The 26,426-nt window shown below is 39.1% G+C and overlaps 1 protein-coding gene and 1 long non-coding RNA gene across 3 annotated transcripts; both read left to right on the top strand.

Moving 5' to 3' along the window:
• Positions 1–157: 157 nt before the first annotated feature.
• On the top strand, positions 158–21,600 carry steap2 (STEAP family member 2, metalloreductase). 2 transcript variants are annotated; one of them, XM_055022777.1, is made up of 7 exons: positions 158–233; positions 4,759–5,090; positions 5,674–6,107; positions 8,988–9,154; positions 9,631–10,158; positions 16,892–17,056; positions 19,601–21,600. In XM_055022777.1, the coding sequence occupies exons 3-7, from the start codon at positions 5,732–5,734 to the stop codon at positions 19,892–19,894; spliced, it is 1,530 nt and encodes a 509-aa protein (XP_054878752.1). In that variant the 5' UTR covers positions 158–233; positions 4,759–5,090; positions 5,674–5,731; the 3' UTR covers positions 19,895–21,600. The 2 variants fall into 2 exon arrangements, with proteins under 2 accessions (XP_054878752.1, XP_054878753.1); XM_055022778.1 differs by lacking the exon at positions 4,759–5,090 and having other exon boundaries at positions 161–233.
• Positions 12,844–13,648, top strand: LOC129353442 (uncharacterized). The gene is made up of 2 exons (XR_008605015.1): positions 12,844–13,325; positions 13,421–13,648. It is a non-coding gene; the product is annotated as an uncharacterized LOC129353442 (long non-coding RNA).
• Positions 21,601–26,426: the final 4,826 nt, after the last annotated feature.

Here is a 26,426-nt window from a genome sequence, read left to right as displayed (position 1 = left end):
CCAGACATGGCACTACTTCTTGAATACACAAATATCTTAATATCTTCCAAGGCACTTTACAGTATTATAGTAACTCCAATATGCGCAGGATCTAACGTTGAAGCTGTAAGACTGAAATGTCCCAGCGAACGTGAACGCTTCAAATAACGGCACAGTGCGCGGAGGTTGCAGCAGCATCAGCAAACAACTGCATCTGAGCGTGGACAGTATCGTGCACTGAGTCCCCGAAGCAGGTGGGTGGCTAGTCATCGCTCCTTCGGTTTCTGTCTCTCTGTGGACTGGGTGTTTTTCTCCCTGTCTGATTTGCTCCGCCGTTATTTGCACAGGTGCATATTTAGATCAGCGTCCTTCAGAACATGAAGACAGGAGGATGTGTTTGCGTCACACTGCAGTCTGCTGCCTGTACACCGCAGCTGCTTTACAGCTGTCATCGTTTCTCTTTGGCGCAAAGAATCTGCTGCAGCGGCAGAAGAAGGAGGAATCTGAGGGGAGATCAGTTTTTAACCGTGCTGATTGCAGTATAGTGATTGCCAATGTTTTGCTGTCATCAAAGGAAAAGATCTGTCACGGTGTAATGGAGCATGCTGGTTGTGGAAAAGCATTTTATTTGTCCTATTCGTTCCAAAAGACCAGGAGAGTTAGGCTTTCAGAATAAATAGTTTCATGTGGATGTTGATTGATGCACTGCAATGATCTGCAAGATGCAGACAGGCACGTGCATTGGAGGTGGGGCGGGGGCAAAGAGGGGTGGGGTGGGCGTGGCGGGGTTGGGGGGGGGGGGGGGTTGAGAGCCAGCCACTTTTATCCGTGATGGCCCAATATTTTTTATGTGTGTGTCAGAAGGCTTGTTTGTGCCCCTCAGCAATAATCTATAGCTAAATAGAATATTTCCACAGAGTAAATCAGGCTAAATTTTGTTTAGCCTTTCTTTTTAATTCGATAAATCAAAGAACATGATCCTCACAGTGCTGCCTGCTGTGGGTTTGTTGAAGTAGGTATAGCATCAGCAACTTCAAATCCAAGGAATCTACATTCCTTTGATTGTAGATTTAATCCAAGGAATAGGGTTATTCCTTGGATTAAGGAATAACCTTAATCCAAGGTTATTCCTTAACCTTGGTTTTGATACATCCTTGCTCAGGTGGGCAAACAGGAGTCTCTGTTATATGTTCATGACATGGGATGTCAGGGCAACAGGTATATAGTCATTTATGACTGATGGGTGAGTTTTCTTTGGTACTAGAACCCGGGAGGATGTATTCCACAACAGGACTTTAGCCTCTTGGGTCAGGCTAAGGTTGAAGAGACATTGCAGAATCCCACAGAGCTGTTTACACAGGCTTTCAGGACTCCTGGGCCGACACCATCCACACCTGCAGCCTTATTCCAGCTCAGTCTTTCCAGCTGCCTCTAAACTTGCCTTCTAGATACAGAAAAGTTAGAGGAGAGGCAAAGTGAGCAGCAGCATTTCTTGATTTGGTTGAAGTCAAACTTGTGAAAGCAAAAGAGTCCATGACTGAGGTGCAAGGAAGGACATTTGAAGTTTGTCAGAAAAGCTGTGGATCAGAAGACGTTTGTTTGGCTGGGGACAGGAGAGGATGAGGATGAGCTTGTTCTTGAGCTGAACCTGTTAAAAAATGTGTTCAGCTCATTTGCTCTATACAGACTTCCATCTATCTGATCCTCCTTTTGCTTGAAGCCTGTAATCTTCCTAATCCCTGACCACACATCTCTGATATTGTTCCTCTACAGTTTGTTCAACAGCTTCTTCCTGTACTTCTCTTTGCTGTCTCTAATCTTTCCTTTGAACTGCTTCTGTATACTCCTCAATAACTCTAGTTCCCTAAAGGTTCTTTTTTTCTTGTTTAACAGTTTCTTTAGGTCACTGGTGATCGAGGGCTTGTTTTTCGGGAGTCACCTTACTGTTCAGGTGGCAATGCTGTTGTCCACACAGAAGTTTATATAGTTAGTCACACACTCAGTCATTGCACTGACGTCTTCTTTTTGTGGCTGGCAGAGAGTTGTCCAATTGGTTGCTTCAAAACAAACCTGGAGGGCCTCTTCTGGTTCCTGTGAACATTTCCTAACAGCCATCTTTTTAACTGTCAGCCTCCTCACCATAGGTTTGTATTCAGAACAGAAAAAAGCAAGATTATGGTCCAATTTTCCAGAGGAGGTCATGATTTGGAGGCATTTGTATCCTTGACATTGGCATAAAACAAATCCAAAATTGCAATAAAAAGACGTGCTCAGTGTTTGTGGAAGTAAACATGGATGCTAACAGTGGAGCATAGCTTACATGTTTTAAGTTATTGTCCAACCAGAGTCGGCATATTAACAACCACATCCTCATTATAGTCCATCAGGGTTGTTGTTTACTTTCCTGCTTGTATGAATCAGGACAAAGAATAGAGACATTTGTCAAGGATCAATGATGTTCAGGTCAGATACGTATCAGATACCCAAGTGGCCTGGGTGACTCCCGAAAAACAAGCCCTCGATCACCAGTGACCTAAAGAAAGTCTGAACAACCTGTGTTGTTCAGACTGTCATGACAATATCAGATACAAGTCACATTACATTAAAAATCAATCACAATTCGGTCACTTCAGGCTGCACTGTGAATGCAGCCTCATTGATCTTTCTTCAAACTTATACTGTCTTGAATTGACTTTGGGAAGTAATTATTTACATGAATGTCAAAAATGGAGAGACTCCTGTTGAGAGACCCCCTAACTTGGCAATCAACATATCAGGATTCCGGGTGCTAGCCCTTACAAGAGGGACAACTGTAGGAGAGAAAATGATCACGAGATGAAATCCCTGCTCTTTCACTTACACTTGTACTGAGTATGGAGAAGAGCACACAAGTCCGCTCATGGATCATTTTGGTTATGGCACTAACTCACCCCTCTTACAAAGAATTTAATTCAATCTTTTGCACATTTCAAATCAAACTAAGTAATACAGATAATCAAAATAATTGAATCTAATATTAATTAGGTCAAACTACTCAGTATTATGCCCTGCAACACATTCAGTTTGCTTATTGCCATGGACATGGTGTAGAACAGGTGTGTCAAACTCATTTTTGTTTTGGGCCAAATCAAGACCATGAAGGTTCTTAAAGGGCCGGTTGTGCCAGAATGTGTAGATAAAATCTGTTCACAAACTGTTAATATTGTTTTTAATTCTTAAAAAATGTTTTCAGTCCCTTCAGGAACTTATAATAAATGTAACTGTTTATTTACTCGTTGTATAAATCATGAACTATAATCATACATCAACTAAATTCTCAAAAAATTGGAGGGATTGGTTGATATAAATTGGCAGTAAACAGATAAAAACTGCATTGATATGATTGATAATATAATATTTAATCACACTTAGTGTTTAGTGTAGTCTGTGGAGGGCCACATAAAAAGCTATGGCGGGCCGGATTTGGCCCCCGGGCCTTGAGTTTGACACGTGTAGTGTAGAAGATGTCATCATGTACCTGATTCAACAAATTCACTTTCACCAGTGCAAAGCAGGCAACTGTGGGATCATGTTCTTTGATTTCTCCACTGCATTTAACAGTATTCAGCTTGATCTATTTTGTCAGGAACTCCAGGATTTCCTGAATATATGCTCTATGTATATAATCTTTTTAGAGGCAGACTAACAGATCTTGGAAGGCCAGATTTTTTTGCTGATTGGCAGGTGTTCAAATACTTTTTAGCAGCAGTAACATAGGCAAATCATTAAAAACTCACATTGTGATTTTTTTTATTTTTATTTTTATTTTTATTTTTAGAATATGTCTCTCACAGTGGACATGCACCGAAGATAAAAGTTTCAGATTTGCTTATCTATCTCAATGGAAGTCTGGGAACAGATTAACAAATTACACTGGACGACCTCGAGCTCCGATACATGGAGGTTTTTTTGTTGGAAAAACTCTGTTCGATATTTTGTAACTCCAGTTCAGAAAAAACATCGAGGAAGCGGTGACTCATGCTGGAGACTCTGTGGAACCAATGAAGCAAATCATCACCACATCTTCTGGGGTTGTCCGGTGATCAAAGTGTTTTGGGAACAAATATCTTCCCACCTAAACAATATCTTTACTGAAAAAATCCCATATAAATGTGAATCCCTATACCTGGGAATCATTTCATTTGATAACTGGACTCCTGAAGATAAAAAACTGCTGTTAGTGCTTCTGGCAGCAGGCAAAGGACAATCACAAGAAAATGGTTAAAGCCTGAAGCTCCTACAGTTGAAGACTGGGTCAACATTGTACAGGACATTTACATTCTGGAGAAATTGTCCTTTTCTGTTCAAGGTCGAAGGGAATCTTTTTTCAGGATCTGGTCTAAATGGACTAACTATGTCAAATCTGTAATTCCTGTGGACTAAAGATGTCTATCACATGCATTTCAGGTGGTGCTACATAGAATATCCTGGCTCAGGATGGCAAACTTGTACTCCTGATTGTGTCTCTTCCCCAACCCAACATGAGTAAACCCAGACTAGACCCGCTCAACCCCCCACTCACTCTTTTGTTATGTATGTTCTGTTATTATAAAAAAAAACCTGGATTGGCTTATGTTATTTCTTTGCATATCCCCATTGTGATGGAATCTAGATTGTATATGTAATTTCATCCTGCCTTTCCAAATAAAAAATTTAAATATAAAAAAAAAAGTTTCAGATTTGCAAAGTCGCAGGGTGTTAACATACTTATATGTATTTTTATATACTGTCCCACAACAGTAATGCACAGTGGCTGATATGTGAGAGGCCCACAGCAACCTCCCTGAGCAAGCCCCGGTAACCATCACTGTGACAGATGTACAAGAAAGAGTCTCAGGCATGAAAAACTGGACAGCACCAGGGCCTGACATGATCCATGCCTACTGGCTAAAGAAACTCACTGCCCTCCATGAGCGACTGGCAGCCCAAATGAACCAGCTGCTACAAAGTGGGACTCACCCTGAATGGTTAACTGCCTCTCCGTAACCTGGAAGCTCATGTCAGGCATCATAGCAGCCAAGATAAGCAAACACATGGATAAACACATGAGCACGGCACAGAAGGGTGTTGGTGTAAATATTCCTTTCCTTCCATTCCTTCCCCAGTCTTTGCATGTATCCTCTCTGATTAGGGTTACTTGAGTAGTAGCATTCCAACAGATCCACATTTTCACCTCTCGCTCATTTCCATCTTGTTCCAGCAGCCCTTTTGTCATCAAGGTGCTCTGGTTCCCCAACACCTGACGCAGACCTTGTTTGGCCGGGCGACATCTGAGCATAGTAAAAGCACCTTTCCTGATAATAATGTCAATTTTTTTTTAAACAAATTGAAATTTACTGAAATAGTGATAAATCAAAATGTTTTATAATAAGAAATTGTTGGGAAATCGAATTCAAAATGTGTGAGAAGAGGTAAAGATGAAAATTTTTAAAACAAGGCTTCTTACTAAAACTTATGGTTTCTTCTTCTGCTTCGTTGTCTGACTTCTCAGTAGACTGCATCTGCATCTTTCTCACCCTCATTGCCGCTAGGGTGTCGAGAATAGGGTGGCATGCTGGTGGTAGTTTATTTGTTGGGAATTGATTCAAAAACAATCTGAATCTGTCCAAATTCCAAAAATCAGAAAACACTTCACCTCTCTGTGTTCTTTTATAGGTCTAGTGGGGTGCTTCTAAACAGAAAAATGGAAGCAAAAAAGTAGAAGGAAGAATAGATGGATTCCATCTCTATGAAAGGTTGTACAAGGAGCCCTGTGTTCCTCACAGCTTCTTCCTCACACTTCAGCCAACCACCAGCTTGTATGTTCCACTGCAACAAACCTGGGGATTCAGGACCTTCCTGGCTCGTCCCTACCACAGTGGCTGTCCTTGGGTCAGGTGACTTCTCCAAGAGCATCACTATTCGCTTACTTCGTTGTGGCTTCAAGGTGGTGATAGGCAGCCGCCGTCCCAAACTGGCGTCTCATTTCTTCCCACATGTGGTTGACGTGTCACACTATGAGGATGCCATCAAGAAATCTAACATTCTATTCTTAGCTATCCATCGAGAACACTATTCAGTGTTGTGGGACCTCAAGCATCTCATGGCAGGTATTAATCCACCTACACTCACACTTCATTTTTATCCAGGGTATGAAAATTAGCACAGATCACAACAATCACAATAAAAACAAAATAGTTCACATATTAAAATTTGTGCTGTGTCCAGACATGAGAGATAATTTATTTAAAAAAAAATACTCGATCTCCTCTGCCTCCTTGTGTTCTCCATAATTACTCAACCATGTCAGAAACAACCAATCAGAGCCAGCATTACTCAACCAGGCATGCTCTCAGGAAGTTTGGATTTAGTAACTCAGGATTGTTTATTTTGATGTAACCTGCATTTGACTTTGAATGAATGTTTCCCTTTTATTAGACGATATTTGATGTGATAAGTCTTATGAGATTTATTTGACATATATAATTTAGGGTACAGAGAACATTACAGTTAAATGTTGTTTAATTGGTTCAGTTGTCCTTTTGGCTGAGTCAAGTATGTTGCATGTTTACGTGAATTAGGTGAATTTATTACCAGATAATTTTTTAATTTTGCATATCACATAGCAGCATTTATACCTACCACAAAAAAATCAACAACAATCAGCAGAGATCGGCCTCATTGGTAATCAATATTGGAAAAAAAACTGATTGGAGCATCACCAGTTTCATATATCTATGTATATTTATTTAAAGTGTCATTAACGTATGGCATCGTCTCCAACATGCTTGATATCATTTTCTAGACCAAATCCTGACTGACGGGACTAATTCTTGTCCCACAATTAGCATCTGAAGTAAATCACAGTTTTTTTTACCCCAAATCTTTGAGAAACTGTTTGACTCTGAACATGTTACTCCACCATCCTGGAAGATATACAGATAATCATAAAACATGCTTGGTTTCGTTCTTCACACTACTGACAAGTAATGCTGCTTGTCAGTAGTGTTACTCTTGAAGCCTGCAAGCATTCCAGTGTGTATTGAAGAAGTACTTACAAAATCCACACAAAATCTGATGAATGATGAACTTTACTTGTCTTTAAGCAAAAACTATTTTTCTAACCCTAACCCCAACCCTTCAGTCTTGCACAGCATTCCATGGTAAAAAAAAACAACAACAAAAAACCCTTTAGAGCCCAGCTAATCAAGTCACATCTGATGAACTTTCTGACTGCTGTAACACAACACTTATTTTCAAATAATTCCACTAGGTGGTGCTTTTCTACAAAAAACATTCTAAAAGAGAATCTTACTCTTAAGAAAATATCTAAATATTCAAAAGGCTTACACACAATAATAAACTTGACATTTTTGGCTCTTACAGGCAAACATCTGAGCACAACATCTCTCAGAAGACAGGAATAAAAGTTTAACAGGTTTATGTGTACAAGTAGAAAATTAATTGTGACGACGACCAGTGATGGCATGGTTACTTTGAAAAAGTAACTTTAATCAGATTACAGATTATGCTCTAAAAAGTAACTTAGATTACTGATTACTTGATTTGGAAAGTAACATTAAAAGTAAGCTTTTTAGTTACTTTCAGTGCTACATGACACAATAAAATGTGAAATATGATCTGAACTGCTAATCAAATTGATCACATTCCCATAAAAACACCTAGATATTAAATACTTGCAGCTGAAATAAGTTTAACAAATATTAAAATCCGAACAAACTCTTTGTTCCGCTTATCTAAAAAGATAACGTCCTGGAACTGTCTGCACCATTAAACATAGCAATTGAGGCAATACCCCAATGGTAAACAATGCACAACTATGAACACTGACCAAACAACAACAAGCAAGTCCCCAAGCACCAGGCCTCACCATGACTGTTCTCACCCTCTCCCACTGCATGAAGCTGTAATGTCGGCCATCATGGCCATCATGGCCGACATTACAGCAGCCACTTTGAACAAAAACAAAGAACAATGCACATGCTCTGCATGCTCTTTAATTCTTGTGTTTTATTTATTTGCTATTTCAATAAATATCAATGTATATAATTAAATAAAATAATGATAGCTATTACAGTGTACACAGAGCATTACAAGAACAAAGAAGCCTCAGTGAGGCTCCAGTCCTGTCTTCTCAGTAAAGTGAAGTTCAAAAGACTTGGATGGTTTGTGAATGTCATGTCACTATAAAGCAGACTTTTGGACACAGTGTTGTCCCATTAATGCGACACATTAGTCAACACCTCCGCACATTAATCCAGCCCAGTTAGTGACTTTTTTTTTCATGTCAAATTATTATGTGTCTCTATAAAGCCAGCTTTGCTAAAATCATGTCACCTTTCTTAGAGCTTCTTTTCTATGTGATGAAAAAAGTTAGATGTAGGTAGACATCGACAGACGTAGTTAGACATAGCTGCTGAATTAGCTGCCACCATTGGATTTATACAGCGCAATTCTGACAATTAGACAGAAATCTTCTGCCTCTCAAAGAAAACCACTGTGCGTGTCTTGGCAAGGGCTCAAATCCCATCTCATTATTCGTGGGACCAGAAACAGAAACATTTCTTCAGACCAATCTTGGGGGGTTGGCAAAGTTACAGTGAAATGTAACGTAAAATGTGGTTGAAAAAGCTTTAAAAATGACGAGTAATGCATCTCAAACGTGTTTTTCTCGGTAAGCAAACTATTGAGAAATAAAACTAAAATTCTTTGAAAACAACATACATGAAATCCTGCTCTCAGACTGATCATGTGAACTCTTAGAGTATGGCAGAAAAATTCCCCCATACTAGGGCTTATGTCTGCTGATTTCAAAACCCAAATAAGCAACTTCAAAACTTCAAACACGAGTCCAAAAAAAGCACATTTCATGACTCATTAAATTTGCAAGAGACTTTAGAAAAAACAAGCCCAAAAGTGCTTAATCGGACTTGGGGACAAAAACTCAAAATAGTTTGGTTGTTTTCTAGGAAAAGTCCTTGTTGATGTGAGTAACAATCGGAGAATGAACCAGTATCCAGAATCGAATGCTGAGTATCTGGCTGCACTTCTGCCAGACTCTGTCGTGGTTAAAGGCTTCAACATCATCTCTGCCTGGGCCATGCAACAGAGTTACCCAAAAGATGCCAGCACCCAGGTACAACTGAATTTCATCCATCCATTGATTAACCGGTGTCTCTGTACTTCCAAAAATAAACAGGCTAAAGTAAATAAACGAGTCCAGTCGGAGGAAAAAAGCCTACATACTCCACCCTTACTTGCCTGCTATTACAGTCATGCTGATTTTTTTGCCTCAGAAACAGAGTTGGTTTCTCAAGGTCTCTTAACACTCTGTTGGTTTTTCTGTTATCTGCATAAAGTATGAATACTGTTGTCATCCTTCACTTTCATAAGACTGAGGAATGTGTCTCATGTATATGAAAGAAATGACACAACATGTTGAGATCCTAGTAATAAGTTCTGATGGTGATCCAAAAAAGCTCCTAAACTCATGGAATACAAGAGTTGTGTCTGCCAAAGACAGTTTGGGACACAGATCATTATCATCTTACCTCTTTGCCTTCTTCCTTCACTTTTAACCTGCATTTCTTGCTCTGACCCTGGCTCTGATAGGTCTTCATCTGCAGTGACTCAAGAGAGGCTCGCCAGTTGATCATGGAATTAGCACGCCAGCTCAACTTCCAGCCTGTAGATATGGGTCCCCTGTCTTTGTCCCGATACGTCGAGAACATCCCTGTCCAGTTATTCCCTGGTTGGAAGGGCCCTGTCCTTGCTGCTGTTGCCCTCTCCATCTTCTTTTTTGGTTATTCTTTTGTACGTGATATACTTCACCCATATGTGAAGCACAAGCAGAGTGACTTCTATAAGATTCCCATAGAGATAGTGAATCACACCTTGCCCACAGTTGCCATCACTCTCTTGGCCCTGGTGTACCTGGCTGGCCAGCTGGCTGCAGCACACCAGCTTTACTATGGAACCAAGTACAAGCAGTTCCCTCATTGGTTGGAAAGCTGGCTACAGAGCAGGAAACAACTGGGTCTGATCAGCTTTTTCCTGGCTGCTGTCCACATTCTCTACAGCCTCTCTCTGCCCCTGAGAAAGTCTGAGAGGTACCTGCTACTCAACACCGCCTACCAGCAGGTTAGTAATGAAAAAAATTAACTGTTTTTTAGAGAACATGACATTTTTGTCTCAATCTTTTATGGTGCTATGCATGTGTCTGATGCTTCAAGTTCAATGCGTATGCACTTTGAATGCAGGCTTGACATTTTGCTCTACACCTAGTGTTTCGGGCGTAAGGCGAGTCTGGTTTACATTCAAAGTGGAGACACGTCTGACACATCAAAATAGCTCTGGTTGTTGTTTTTCATTGCTGGCCTACTTGTTGGACGCACTTGACGCGTCAAGCAGTTCAAATTACACCATGCCAGACATAAAACTTGTGGCATGCCTCCACATACTGTAAACCTGACGCTCAAAACACGCTTGGTGTGAACTCAACATTAGATGTTACTTAGCAGAAGTAGGCATCAAAGTACAGTGTATCCCACCGGTTTGTGGTTCAGGATTCTTGTATTCACCTATTCATAGATTTTTCTGTAGAACTGCAAACTCCAAATTACTGTTGGAAAATTTCTTGTTCACAGATTTTGTTCATATAACAAATCTAAGATATTCTAAAGAAAAAGCAACTTGGGAAGATGAAATACAAAGTACGAGGCCATTTGACATAGTATCGGCTGGTATTTGCAAATTAGCCAATCCAGGAGATCCATTTATTTTCCTTGGACCTGATTGGCTGCACACCAGAGAGCAGAGATAAGAAGATTATAGATGTTACTTCTGTGTTAATGCTAACATAGTTTTCACAATGTATTAATGCATATTCATATATATTTAGAGTATAAAAAATTACAACAGGCAGTTCTAAGTATTTGCAGAGTACTTGCAGACTTTAGGTATTCATGGATGGTTATGGTACTTAGCCTTGACAAATACCAGCAACCCACGGCATGTATGTGGTGTCTAAAAAGTGTATATCATTGCCAGTACCTTACAGTCAAGAGAGTCTTTTACAAGTTTCCCATAGAGGTGGTGAATCGCACCATCACACAAAGAAAGCTGCTGTCACTCTCTTGGCCCCTGTGTACAAGACTGACAACACGTGTTTGTTCTGCTGTAATTACAAATACTATGATCATGGCAAGTGCCTATACTTTGCCTAAAATTGCAAATTTTTAGCATCAGAACACTGATTTCCAATTGACAGGCATACTTTGGCAGGTGCCATTTAAATTTCTTCAAAATTTTTCTAGTTGTATTTAGAATTCATTGAAATGCATTATTTGAACTAACAGTTTTATTTGAAACAGGAAATGGGACTGTTGTTTTTAGTTGTCTCAGCAGTTCTTTTCTGTCAGTCCTCTGTTTGTTTCTCTGATCAGTCCTCTGCAATGTCTGTTCAGCTGCTACTTTTTCTTTACAAATACCAGCATCTCCTTGATAACTTTTGAAGCTCATGTCTCTATTGCTGGGTTTCAGACATGTGACTGGGATGACACGCGAAATGCAAATGGAGGGCAGGAAGTGGATTTCTACAGTTCAAAAAACAGTGCATAATGGATAACACAGTGTACGCTAATGCCCTAAATGGGCTCGCAAAGACGAGGTATCATAAAAAAAAAACAAAAAAAAACTTAGACTTAGACTCGTACTTTATTGATCCCTTGGGAAGACTCCCTCAGGAAATTGAAGTTACCAGCAGCTTACAGGCAGAAAAGTGGCACACAGTGAGCAAAATACAAAAGAATACAAAAAAAATACAGATTAAATACAAAGGTACACACTAAATGTGAGTAACCAAAACCCTAAATTAAGCAAAAATAAGCAAGCAATAAGAATATAAGTAAAATATAAAAAAAAATATATAAATACAACACAAGAGAAAATATAGAAATTTGGCAGATAGATTGACCAGTGATATGGTATTGCACTATGTGGTTTGGCCTAATAAGTATGGAGTTCACATTTGCAAAAAAGTACAAGGGGTCACTACTCCTTCTTCCCTCTTCCTGTGCCCCCCCCCCCCTCTCCTCCCCAATGAGGACTTGTACAGTCTGAAGGCGTGAGGGTCTGTCACTGAACAGGCTCCTCTGGCTTCTGGACGTGTCCTTCTTGGATGTGCTGCCTCCCCAGCACAGCACGGTGTAGAAGAGGACACTGGCAATCACTGACTGGTAGAACATCCACAGCAGTTTGCTGCAGATGTTAAAGTTACATTTAGTATATGATCCATATTGTCTAGCTAACAAAGACTTTCATATAATCTGGAGTATTTATCCGGCGTGGAGATAATCAACATAACCAATTATCTGGTGCTGCAGACCTCATGCAGCACCAGACCTCATGCAGACCTCATGCTATACCACGACCCAAATGAAAGCTTTCAAAAGTCTGGAAGCATACAATCAATTCATTTCAGGTTGGGTCAACCATTTAGGATCCAAAGAAGCATTAAATGGCTGTCGACTTGTTTCTGCCCGGGTGAGTTGTTGTGCTATTTTAAGTAAGTAATCTATGATAATAATGCAACCGCTAAAAACAAGCTAACCCATGTTATGTCCGTGTGATTGGATCTACTTGCAATCAATTTATGTGGCTTCTATAAACCCAAATTCAAGCTGGAGTTGTATGTTAATGTTGAGTCATACTGCATTTCTATAATGTAGGTCAACCATTTGCAGGGATCGACAGAAACCCCAATAAAATGTGATTTGTGGTCAGAGGCAGTGGGGAAATAGTCACAGCTCATACGGCTGGGTAGGTTATATTTAATTTATTTATCTTTTTCTTTTTTAAGCATTAATGTTCCAGAAAGTAAAGATTATATTTTCTGTCCAGGACTCATCTAAGTATTTAGCTTGGCTAAATACTAGTAATGTTGACATTTTTGAATATTCTTTTTTCAGACTGTTGAATCTTGCTCCCACGTCTGAGCTGTCCTTTCTGCAACACATAGGCTTGGCGTGAAAATGAACTAAAGTGCCTCATGTGTCATAGAGAAGTGTAAATGACTAATGCCATCACACATCAAAAAGTTATATTGATCTGCTGCAAATATCATGGTTTTAATGTTTTGTTAATATTATTAGGATGCCTATCTGCTTTGTAACTTCATAAACGAGCTGCACCAATATTGATTTTGCATCAGGAAAAAGTGTGAATGGGGGTGCCATTATTTGCGGTTACCCAGAAATGTTTTTTTCACCCCAGGCACCCTGTACCCATCAGTTCTGATGAGTAAATAAGTAAGTCATACTTTTTTTCTCTTTGCTGTTTTTTCTTCAAAATACAATTGTTTTATCTGTCTAATTGCTCTATTATTTTATTCTCTTTTTTGTAGGTTTCTGTAAAGTGCAGTTGTGCAGTGAATGGGAATGTTCTGTCGTTAATCCTCACTGTTCTTGGGAAGGAGAAATGTTAGTTTGTATGCAATAACACTGAAAAACTGTGACATTGTATTAAAACAATACTCTGTTCTTGGGGAAACATTTTTCCTCCAACGCGTACATATTATTTTATTGTGTTATTTTTTTATAAGCATGTTGTTTATAAACTTTTAATATACTGACAGTTTGTACAATTCTCTCATCAATCAATCAATCAAATCAAATTTTATTTGTATAGCACATTTCAGCAGCAAGGCATTTCAAAGTGCGTTACATCATAAACACAAAAACACAAAGTCATGCAACATAGAATAAACAATACATTGTTACATATTACATTTCAAATACAATTCTAAACATGATAGTATATTGGCAATGCACTCTTGAAAAATGTGAATATATTGAATACACAATGTTTTCCCTGGAAACTGTGTTGTAATTGATCCTTCTGTGTTCTGGTAGCCGGATGTATTTGCAGTGTATGAAGCATTAATGTACTACGTGGGAAAGAATAATAGTAAAAGACATGAAGTAACTAAAAGTGTACTTCAAAACAAAAAATGTAAATGGAGCATACTGTGATCTCACTACACAAGTCAAAAGAATGAAAAACAATTATAGCAAAATCTAAATTTACTGAGCTCAAACTTTTGTGTCCATACCAAGCAGACTTCAAAAAAAAACTGGAAGAATTAAATGGGAATAAACAATATCAATAAATCTACAAAAGAAGTGACATTACATTACAAAATATGCAATGCTTATATACTTACAAGACATTCTAAATATATTTTAAATGTAATTCGATCACAAAAAAGTTAAGATATAAAAAATAAGCACATATTTATTACATAAAAGCTGTATGTTTAAAGTATAACTTTAGTTGTTCCAAAAAAGGAATGTGACAGTACACTTAGTACACTTTAAATTGTGCTTTTGTACAATTTGCATTAAAATATACAAAATTAGTTGTTCCAAAATAACACACTTCAAGTATACTGATGATCAGTCTGGCTTCAGCTATCCTTAAGTATGCTGAAATTGAGCATGCTTAGTATATTTATTTTTCACCTGAACCTATTCAAAAATATTCCCAGAAGTACAACTTCAGATTCCCTTTGGGATCAATAAATTTTTGAATCAAATTTTGTACTTGAGCTCTTGATCTTGGAGTAATTTTGCTAGATTGATCACTCCAGTTGTGCTAATGTCTTAGGCTAAATCATTTATTTTAAAGCTCTTTCATAAAACATGAAACTCTCCCTAATATTTTCATTTACAAGACAAAAACAAATTAAGGAGCTGTACTACGTAAGGTCGACTTTTAATTTTTAGCTTTTTATCATGTTATAATGTTATTCCATCTTCAAAAACATACTTGGAGTGTTGCTTTGATTCTTTTATACATGTTTGAGAAATCCTTAAAGACTAACAGCAGTAACAACAAGCAAACATCTTTAGAGCTTAATATATGAACAATTTCTCAGTCCAATGCTCCAAAGAAAGTTTGTAAACGGCTTAGAAGTGAAATGTTGTCATTATGCACTGAAGGCAAAGTGACGGAAATACCACAAGATTCTTACAGAGACAGACTTCATTTTAAGGTGTCTAATTGCAAAGTCAAATTTAAATTTCTTTTGAAAGGGCAGTATAATATAAAGATGACTTTTTTTAGCTTTAGATCAAGTTATAATGTTATTCTCTCACTCAAGGTATGTTTTGATTTCCTCAATATAATATCTCTGGATTGTTGTTTTGAATCTTTCTTGCATGTTTGAGGAATCCTTCAATTTCCTGTGGCAACCATTCAGCTGTGCAAAATGCATGGGTGGACTTAAAGGTGCATTTGAGGCACAGCTCCTCCTTGGAGCTGCAGTTTCTTAGCTTCCGACTTATATAGTCATGTAGTCCTTCCCCATGACTCCCCAACTCAGTTCCTTAGGCAGGAACAAAATCCATGAGATAAACAGCTATGCCTTGCCAGTAATCAGATACCCTGCTGGAATAATTAGCTGGCCAAAGGAGGAGATAAAAGCCACAGATATTAAGACTAGAAAGCTACTAACCATGCATGGAGGGTTCCACCCCAAATCCAGCACCCTGAGACTGTACACGAGCCGCAAGGACGGAGGCAGAGGACTAGTGAGTGTGAGAACCACTGTCCAGGACGAAACAACTAAGATCCATAAATACATCAGGGACAAAGCCTCAACAGACAATGTGCTCAGTGAATGTCTCAGACAACAGGGAACGGAGGTTGAGGTGCCAGAGATACCATCATGGGAGGACAAGCCCCTACATGGGATGTACCACCAGCAAATAACCCAAGTGGCTGATATCAGTAAATCCTACCAATGGCTGGAAAAAGCTGGACTCAAGGACAGCACAGAGGCCCTCATCCTGGTCGCCCAGGAACAGGCCCTAAACACCAGAGCAATAGAGGCCCAGATCTACCACACCAGACAAGACCCAAGGTGTAGGTTGTGCAAGGAGGCCCCTGAGACAGTCCAGCACATCACAGCAGGGTGCAAGATACTGGCAGGGAAAGCGTACATGGAGCGACATAACCAAGTGGCAGGCATAGTGTACAGAAACATCTGTGCAGAATATGGACTGGAAACCCCGAGATCAAAGTGGGAAACACCCCCAAAGGTTGTAGAGAACGCCAGAGCTAAGATCCTGTGGGACTTCCAGATCCAGACAGACAGAATGGTAATGGCGAACCAACCAGACATTGTCGTAGTGGATAAACATCAGAGGAAAGCCGTTGTGGTAGATGTAGCAATACCAAGTGATTGCAACATCAGGAAAAAGGAGAAACTGGAGAAATACCAGGGTCTCAGGGAAGAACTGGAGAGGGCCTGGAAGGTGAAGACCACAGTGGTGCCTGTGGTCATCGGGGCCCTCGGGGCAGTAAACCCAAACTGGAGCAGTGGCTACAACAGATCCCAGGAACAACATCAGACATCTCAGTCCAGAAATGTGCAGCAGTCCTTGGCACAGCCAAGATACTGCAGGACCCTCAAGCTCCCAGGCCTCTGGTAGAGGACCCGAGCTCAGAGGATAAGAACCACCCGCGGTGGGTGAGAAGGGAATTTTTTATTTTTTTTTTATATGTTCAATTTACACAGCACTTTTATAACCAATGAAGGTTGACTGAGCAATAAAATAGAACTGTCTACCTGAAAAATAAAAGTTTTAATAAATAGTATTAAAACACTATTAAGTGTTTTAATAGGTTCAGGAGTCTGACTCAAATAAACATCCCAAAGTGTGCTGAAACATTGTGGCCCTTTCTGCACCATCAAGTTGAACTGGACTTTGTTGTTGTTGCTATCTCATTAATATCTCTGATTTGTTTGCTAACAAATCTATAAGTACTGTCAGACATAGATAATGAATATATTGTCAACCTTTCCCAACAGATTCATGCTAATATTGAAAATTCATGGAACGAGGAGGAAGTGTGGCGGGTGGAGATGTACGTTTCCTTTGGGATCATGAGCTTTGGGCTCATGTCCCTCCTGGCCATCACCTCCATTCCTTCAATCAGCAACTCTCTGAACTGGCGGGAATTCAGCTTTATCCAGGTACAAACTATCTTTCAAGAGATGTTCATGACTTGTGTCTACAGAATCAGTAATATCTAATGAAAAAAAAGGTACATAGTTTCACATTTGTTTTTGTATTTAAGTAAAAGAAGCCATACTTTGTTCCTTTTTGTTTCATTTCCCAATATTTTCACAATTAATTAATTAATTGTGAAAGGTAACCAAATAGTGTCTGTCCTAAACTGATGCAGTAAATTTTCCTTTAAATTTTTCAATTAAATTATAAAACCTCACATGGCCTAAAATGAGTCAACAATTACTGATGCAATATTTTTTCCATTTATTGGAAAAAATAAATATCAGGAAATTGTCTGCTAGAAATTTATGTATGCATGAGAAATCAAAATCAAAATCTGTTAATTTGTTTCAGCCTGTTCACCACTGACCAGCTGCAATTGTGCAATATCATCTTATTTCATGGTTTAGATTTATAGTAAAATGAAATGACTCAATGCCGTTTAGAAATAAAGGACTAATACACTTTTATGTAACCTAGTTTGCATTGCGTGACAGACCCAGTGTCTGAGACTATTAAGCAAATAAAATGTTCCTTTAAAACACAGGGAAATGATGAGACACACAACTGATGTCAGCCCAGTCCCAATACTCACACTTCCACCCTTTTTCCTTCAAATGCATGTTCATGTTTAAGGGTTTGAACGACTAGTGTGTCCCAATTTACCACATCTGTCTTCTCCCTTTTTGAGGTCCCGTTATCACATTCTGGTAAGACTGAACTAGTGGCGTTAAATCTAGAGAAGAAACTGTTCAATGTATCGGAAGAGGAGGATCCCCACTAAGCCACTGGCTGGTGTTCTTATAGTCTGCCATAGTCATCAGTCTTTTCCACATATTTTGTATTATTATTATTATTATTATTTTGATACATTAATTCTTTTGTTATATGTTATACATTTAGTATGTATATGTATTTGTATCAACTTAAAGTACATTTTGTTTACTTAGTTTTGTTTCTTTGACAATCTTTTATGAGTTGGTAGCACTGCTGCCTTGCAGCAAGAAGGTCCTGGGTTCGATTCCCAGCCCGGGGTCTTTCTGCACGGAGTTTGCATGATCTGCGTGTGTGGGTTCTCTCCAGGTTCTCCGGCTTCCCCCCAAAGTCCAAAAACATGACTGTCAGGTTAATTGGTCTCTCTAAATTCTCCCTCGATGTGAGTGTGTGTGTGCATGTTTGTTTGTCCTGTTTGTCTCTGTGTTGCCCTGCGACAGACTGGCAACCTGTCCAGGGTGTACCCTGCCTCTCGCCCGGAACGCAGCTGGAGAGGCACCAGCACCTCCCGACCCCGTTAGGGAGAAGGGTGCTCAGAAAATGGATGGATGAATGTATTCTCTCAAAGGAGAAAATATTCTCTCCTTTGAGAGTATTATATATACAGAACAGACCAAAATTTGGACACACCTTTTCATTCAATGAGTTTCCTTTATTTTCATGACTATTGACATTGTAGATTCACACTGAAGGCATCAAATGATGAATTAAACCACGTGGAAACATGTACTAAACAAAAAAAAAAAGTAAAACAACTGAAAATACGCCTTATATTGTAGTTTCTTCAAAGCAGCAACCTTTTGCTGTGATCACTGCTCTGCACACACACTGCATTGTCTTGAGCTTCAAGAGGTCGTCACCTGAAATGGTTTTCACTTCACAGGTGTGACCTGTCAGCTTAATAAGTGAGATTTCCTGTCTTATAAATAGTCATGAAAATAAAGGAAACACATTGAATGAGAAGGTTGTGTCCAAACTTTTGGTCTGCATATATATATATATACACATATATATATATATATATATATATATATATATATATATATATATATATATATATATATATATATATATATATATATATATATATATATATATATATATATATATATATATATATATATATATATATATACTTTCTAATTTCCTGTGACTCCTCCTGTTTTTCATCTGGTCCATCAAATTTAGATCACTATTACCACAACATTTCACTATATGAATGTCAATGGGCTCTTTTGAGCACAACGTCTTTTTCTGATACTATGGAGCCTAGTATGTGACAGCAGATTGAATGTCCCCAATATCCAGGGATAATCTTCTCCAGAAATTTTTTCTGCTGCTAGGATTCAGCTTCCATTTCACCACTACCACAGAGGAAATACTATGAAAAAAAAGTCATCTAACATGGAAACTCCACTAATCACAAACACAAGGCAACTAGAACAGGAACAAAAAGGGTGGAATAAGAAGTAGACTGAAGTGGGAGAAAGTAAACAAAGAAAAATGCAGGTGATTCTAGTGTTTCCCGTGTGCTTGCTCTGAAACAAGTTACCAACTTAAGAGTGTAGCCATCACACTAAACAAGACAGCAAAAACCGATATAAATAATACACAGTCATCAACCCTCAGACATTGTGACCCAAACGTTGTGTACAATATCAGTGCACAGATGGACACAGGCCTGTTTTCCAGTTTTGACATGAGTTGTCTACTTTTTGTTTTTTCTTCCATAGACCACTCTGGGTTACATCGCCCTTCTCATTGCTACTATTCATGGCCTACTGTTTGGCTGGAGACGAGCCTTGGATGAGGATGCCTACCGCTTCTACCTACCACCCAGCTTTGTGGTATCCCTAGCTCTGCCTGTCTGTGTCATACTGGGAAAGGTGCTAATGTTGCTTCCATGTATAGGTCACAAGCTTCACCAGATTCGCAAGGGTCTGGACACCAGTCCCTGCAAGGCCCAGCGCTTGGAGCCGGTTGGCTCAGCAGCAAACATTTCACCTGAAAGAGTTACCATTATGTGATTTACTCCAGTTTTTTGTTCATTGATGTGACTAAGCACTTTGTGGTTTTAACTCTATGAACATGCCACTGTCTTTCTCTCAGCAATTTTGCTAACTTGCGTGCTGTGTACATGTGACCATGTTAGGTCTGATATCACAGTTTTCTCCAAGTAAAGCTGTGCCATTGAATAACCTTCCTGTCAGTATAAAAAGTCTTCCTCTAGTGCAGTGGTTCTTAATCTGGGTTTGGTCGAACCCCAGGGGTTCATTTCTATCAGCGGAGCCTCTGCCACGGAGGTAAAGTTGTGATGACGCGCCTCGCTTGGCCATCACTTGCTTCAGAGGATCATGTGACATTGCTTGGCCAATCAGTGCTTCGGGAATTTAGCGGGAGCGGTATTCAACGGCTGTCGTAGTTGTACGTCGTGTGGTTTCTTTCTCAATATTTTAATCCATACTACACAAGTCGAGCAAAAAAAGAAAGTGGTCGGACGAATATGTACAACATGGATTCACATGTATCACAAAACAAGATGGGACTGACCATCTGCATGATCAATCAGTCAATCAATCAAATGTTATTTGTATAGCACATTTCAGCAGCAAGGCATTTCAAAGTGCTTTACATCATAAACACAAAAACACAAAGTCATGCAACATAGAATAAACAATATATTGTTTCATATTACATTTCAAATACAATTCTAAACAGAATGTGTTTTTAGTTGAGATTTAAAGGAAGTCAGGGTTTCCTCTGTTTTGCAGTTTTCTGGAAATTTGTTCCAAATTTTTGGTGCATAGATGCTGAAAGCTGCTTCTCCTCTCTTGGTTCTGGTTCTGGGGATGCAGAGCAGAACCAGAACCAGAACCTGAGAGTCTGGAAGGTTGATACAACAACAGCAGATCTTTAATGTATTGTGGTGCTAAACCATTCAGTGATTTATAAACTAACAACAGTATTTTAAAATCTATTCTTTGAGCTACAGGGAGCCAGTGGAGGGACTTTAAAACTGCTGTTATGTTTCTATCTTCCTGGTTTTAGTGAGAACAGGAGCAGCAGCTTCTGGATCAGCTGCAGCTGGAGGATTGATTTGTTGGACAGGCCTGTGAAGACGCTGTTACAATAATCAATGTGACTAAAGATAAACACAGGGATGAGTTTCTCTAGATCTGGCTGAGATATTAGTCCTCTAATCCTGGAGATGTTCTTCAGTGATAGAAGGCCGACTTTGTAACTGTCTTTATGTGGCTCGTAAGGTTCAAGTCTGAGTCCGTCACTACTCCCAGGTTTTGGGCCTGATCTCTAGTTTTTAGTTGTAATAACTGAAGCTGTGCATTGACTCTAGATCAATAGCTCTAGATCAATAGCTCTAGATCTATAGCTCTAGATCTATAGCTCTAGATCTATAGCTCTAGATCGTTCTCTTTAGGTCCAAAAATAATGACTTCAGTTGTGTTTCTGTTCAGCTGGAGAAAGTTTTGACACATCCACACATTTATCTGTTCTAAACATTTATTCAGTGATTGGATGGGGTCAAAGGTCACCTGGTGACATTGTAATGTAGAGCTGTGTGTCATCTGCATAGTTATGGTAGCTGATATTATTTCCTATTATAACCTGAGCTAGTGGGACAATATAAATATGGAATAAGAGGGGTCCTAGGATTGAACCTTGGGGCACCCCACATGTGACCTTTGACCTCTTTGAAGAGAAGTTTCCAATTGAAACAAATAAATCCTGTTCTTTATGTAAGATTCCAACCAGTGAAGCACTGGACCGGAGAGTCCAACCCAACTCTCCAGTCCATTCAGTAATATGTCAAAAGCTGCACTGAGGTCCAACAGAACCAGCACTGTGGTTCTCCCACAGTCCGTATTTATATGGATATCATTGAATACTTTGACTAGGCCAGTCTCCGTGCTGTGGTGAGCACGAAAACCAGATTGTTAGGAGTCAAAGCAGTTGGTTATTGTCATGAAGCTATTCAACTGTTTACACACAGCTTTTTCAATAACTTTGCTGATGAATGGGAGGTCAGAGGTCAGAGGTCGGCCTGTAATTCTGCTGTAGTGATTTGTCCAGATTGTTCTTTTTTAGCAGAGGTTTGATAACTGCTGTTTTCAAAACCTGGGGGAAAACGCCTGATGTGAATGATGAGTTACTATTTGGATCAGATCAGTAGCAATAACAGGCAGGACTTTCTTAAAGAAATGTGTGGGAAGGACATCCAGACAGCAGGAGCTTGAACTTAATTGACTTAGAATTTGTTCTAGAGTTTTATAATTAAGTGGTTGAAAGTGGGTCATTTTTCCTGTATTAGGTTGTCTGGGTACAGCAATGGTTCTGGCTGTAGAGTTGATGTGCAGATTAATCCTCTGATTTTTTATTTTTCTCTGAAAAGAAGCTGGAAAACTTGTTACAGGCAGCATTAGATTGAATTCAGGAGGTAACGTCATAGGAGGGTTTGTGAGCCTGTCAACTGTTGCAAATAAAGCTCCAGCATTGTTAATGTTTTTGTTTATGACATCTGCAAAGAAAGCCTCCCTTGCATGTTTTAGTGTTGAGTGATAGTTACATAGTATTTCTTTGTAGATGTTATTATGAACGTGAAGTTGAGTTTTACGCCATTTTCGTTCTGCTCTGAGACAGAGTTGTCTTGCAGATCGAACTGTTTGTGCTTTTCTCCATGGAGATTTCTTCTTACCAGTCAAAACCTTTACTTTAATTGGGGCAATGGAATCAATGATATATGAAACTATAGACTGAAAATCATCTACCAACTTATCTACGTCATTACAGTTTAAGGGTGAGGAAGAAGTGTAGATTTGATTAAATGTTTCTGCTGTGTTTTCTGTAAAAGAACGTTTTGTGACAGTAGCTGTTTGTCCAAGTGGGTCAAAGAATAAATAACTTTCATAGATAACAGCAAAGTGATCCGACAGGGCGACATCAGTTACAGAGACATTGGAAATATTCACACCATTACTGATAACCAGGTCCAGTGTGTGTCCTTGAGTGTGTGTTGCTTGTTTCACATGTTGTGTTAAACCAAAATTTTCTAAAATATAAAAGCTTTTTTGCCCCTCTGTCTTGGGGTTGTCCACATGAATGTTGAAATCACCAACAATTATTAATCAATCATAATCAATGCATATGAGAGATAGAAGATCATTCAAGTCAGTAAAGAAATGTTCCACGTATGTTGGAGTTTTGTATAAAGTTAGTGTCAAAGTTCATTTGTGGCCTTCAATCTCAATTCTTAGATACTCAAAAGAGGTGAAATGACCCAAAGAGATTTTACTACAGTTTATGGTATTTTTAAATATAGAAGCCACGCCTCCTCCTTTTTTATGTTTTTTATTCTAACTTAAAAAATTGTAGTTAGGAGGCGCTGATTCAATTAGTACAATTTGGTCATTATCGTCATTCAACCATGTCTGTCAGAAACATAACATCCACATTATACTCAGTGATGAAACCATTAATTAATAGAGCACAGAGTGATCTGGTATTTAAAAGAGCTACTTTAAGTGGCTTAGAGGTCAAAAGATTTTCAGTCTGAGGTTCCTTTAGGCATGGGATCACTCTGAGGTTCGAATTAGGGCCGCTGTATTTCATATTTCTGGTTTTTGTAAATTTTCTTGTAGTGATCCTGTTCTGCAGAACCCGGTGCACAGACACATTCTGGATGGAGAGGGTGTAAAGATAATATCTGGTCCCGGCCTCAGACCTCAGAGACGCAGAGTGATGGATCTTCTGAAAGTTCCATCCTAGTCAGACATCCTTGAGCCTGTTCTTCTGAAGCGATGATCCTGTTGCTGTCCTTATTGATAAAATAAAAAAGGTTTGCAGCAAGTAGCTTTATCCCATGTTTATTAAGATTGCATCCTCCTCTTCCGAAAAGGTGAAAGCGCTGCCAATAGATCCAGAGGTTATCATGAAGGTCACTGAGCTGGTAGAGCAGCGTTTAATCAGCCATTTGTTGATCGTGAGCAGCCTGGAGTGTTTTTCTTCTCCCCATTGAGGTGATGGAATTGGACCACTGAGAAATAACTTCATTTTTAATTTTCCCATAGTGTCCAGAAGAATGTTAAACTCTTTTTTCAGAATCTCAGACTTTTGCTTTGCCAGATCGTTGGCTCCAACATGGACAACTAAAGTCTCAATATCTGGCTGATCGGTGGTTAGAGAGAGCAGTTTGTTGGTTAAATCAGACACAGTGTCACCAGGAAAATACATCACTCTTGTTTTCCTGGGATTGCAAACAGGCAGCATTCCCTTCCCTTTACTGCCTCATCTCCAATAATAAGCACTTTTGGGATACCTTTTGTTTTCCTGGTGGTCGCTTTGTCCACTGGAGCTTTGGGGGATCGATGTGTTGGTCTTGCCTCATTGTTGATATTTGAAGGCGAAGTTTCACTCAGAGGCTCAGACTGGAGTGCAGAAAATCTGTTTTTAAGTGGGATTCCCACAGAGTCAGAATGTTTTGAGGCTCGTGCAGGTTGCTTTGTCCCTGGGAGGGGTCAGCGGGGTCAGCAGGGTCGGTGGAGGCGTTTTGGTTGCAGCTGCTTGTTTGTCTTTCTTTGGTGGAGCAGGTGTTGAAGTTGAAGGTGGGTTTCGGCTCAGAGCCGGCCACGCTGATTCGTCCAGGTGCGGGGTTCTCCCTCATAGTCGTCTCATCGGATCCGTAGTGCGAGATTCCCGTTTCGGCTTGGCACCCAGGGCGTTCCAGGGTGAGCTGCTCGGTGCAGGGCGCACCGTTGATTTGAGGAAGGGTCGTCTCATTTCCACAGGCAGCGTTGATCTCAAAGTTCACCTCCAGCAGTTTGATCTTCATTTCTATAGACTGAAGTCGTTGTAAAATACTGCTCATGTCCTTGGGGTCAGCCGGAGGCATTTTGCCCTGGTTTAACTTGGAGGTAAAGAAAAGTAGGTAAAAATAAAAGTAAGAAAATCCCCCAGTCTTTAGGTTTGGAGCAATCCAGTTAAGATGTCAATAATGTAAATATAACTATAAAAACTGTCACTTTAAAAATAATTCACAGGCAGAGTTATCAGTAAGGACGAGAGAGAGGAGGATAAGCTGTTCCTCCTTCAGCAGTCAGACAGAATTATCGTGCAACGCCAAGTTGAGCAACTCTAGTCTCCCACTGGCAAAACTAAGGGAACACTTCTTGAAGCTACATGGAGATGGGAAAAAGCAAAAAAGTATTTTGTGGATTCAAAACAACAAAAAAATTTCAATTTCAAATAAAAAAAATTACGTTATTAAAAACTGTTAAATTCTTACAAAAACATCAAATGTATTTTTAGTTAGTGAAATAGCCAAAACATATATTTTTGGGGGCTAAAATTCTTTTATGGTGCCCACTGCCGAAATATTTTTTGTTGGTCTGAATAAAGTATTAACACAATTTGGTGTGAGTTCATATACTGTGTTGGTTTTGTTCTTTAAGCAAAGTGATGTTCATGCATGGCTCATTTTGTACATCAGTAAAAAAAAAAAAGCATGTCTTGATTTTTTTTTTTTAATCCTTTTTTTTTTTATCAGTAAAGAAAGGTTCAGTGAATGCATATACAAAACTGGTGGGTTCAGTATCTCGAAAAAGGTTAAGAACCACTGCTCATTGTGTTTCATACTTTCATTTGAAATTTCATATTAATTGGTTAAATTTTTGTTGTCCTAGGTATGGTAAAACATGTTAGTTCCCAAATGTTTCCTAATCTTCAAGATAGGCTTCTTTAATTATTATGTAGATGAAATAACAACAATGATTCGGCAGTTAGTGAATGCTTTAAACTAGTAATAGTGACTTATTGAGCCATCCACGTCCACTGAGGTTGATGGGTCTTATTTTCAAGCATTTACCCTAAGATAGAAGACAAAGTGGAGCCTGACCTTTTGAAAATCTTGCATACATTCTAGCACATGCACCACTTCAAAACCTTTTTTGTAATATGATAGATATCCTGTACAGTTCGCCAAAAAACAAACTGTTTGGTTGTTCAAAGGAAATGCTAAAAATAAAACATAGCAAAGAATAAGAGTGAACATTCTGAAAGTATGGAATTCTAAAACTGTTCAGTTTTGGGATTAGAGGCCACTCCACTCTTACACCTCAATATACACATGAAACCCTTACTTGAGTTACAGTTTACTGCTCTTCTTTTGAGGGATCACAACCAGACATGCTGTGATGGGAGGCAGGTGAGGCTCTGCCTCACCCGTCATCATGAAATAATAATATATAATGATAAGATAATTCATATTACTATTTTCACTCTGAGGTCTGCACTATAAAGTATTTATTTTTTTCATTTAGCTTAACCAATTTTGATTATATTTTGATTATATTGTTATATTTTCATAATTTTCCATTCAAATGCAGCTGATGAAGCAGCAGGAAGCTGAGCCTCATCTTGGATTGACACTCTCTCGCTAACTGCGCTGGCTGCCATTTGATGAGAGCATGTTCCTCATGTGTGTATGCTGCCAATAAAATGGGTAAAACATTTAATATAGAAACTGATTTTCCATAATGCATATTTGTA

Source organism: Poeciliopsis prolifica, unplaced genomic scaffold (genome assembly GCF_027474105.1).
Source record: "Poeciliopsis prolifica strain line A6 unplaced genomic scaffold, Auburn_PproV2 SCAFFOLD090, whole genome shotgun sequence".
Lineage (NCBI taxonomy): Eukaryota > Metazoa > Chordata > Actinopteri > Cyprinodontiformes > Poeciliidae > Poeciliopsis > Poeciliopsis prolifica.
The sequence above is the reverse complement of the archived record's forward strand: the minus strand, read 5'-3'. Positions and strand labels throughout refer to the sequence as shown.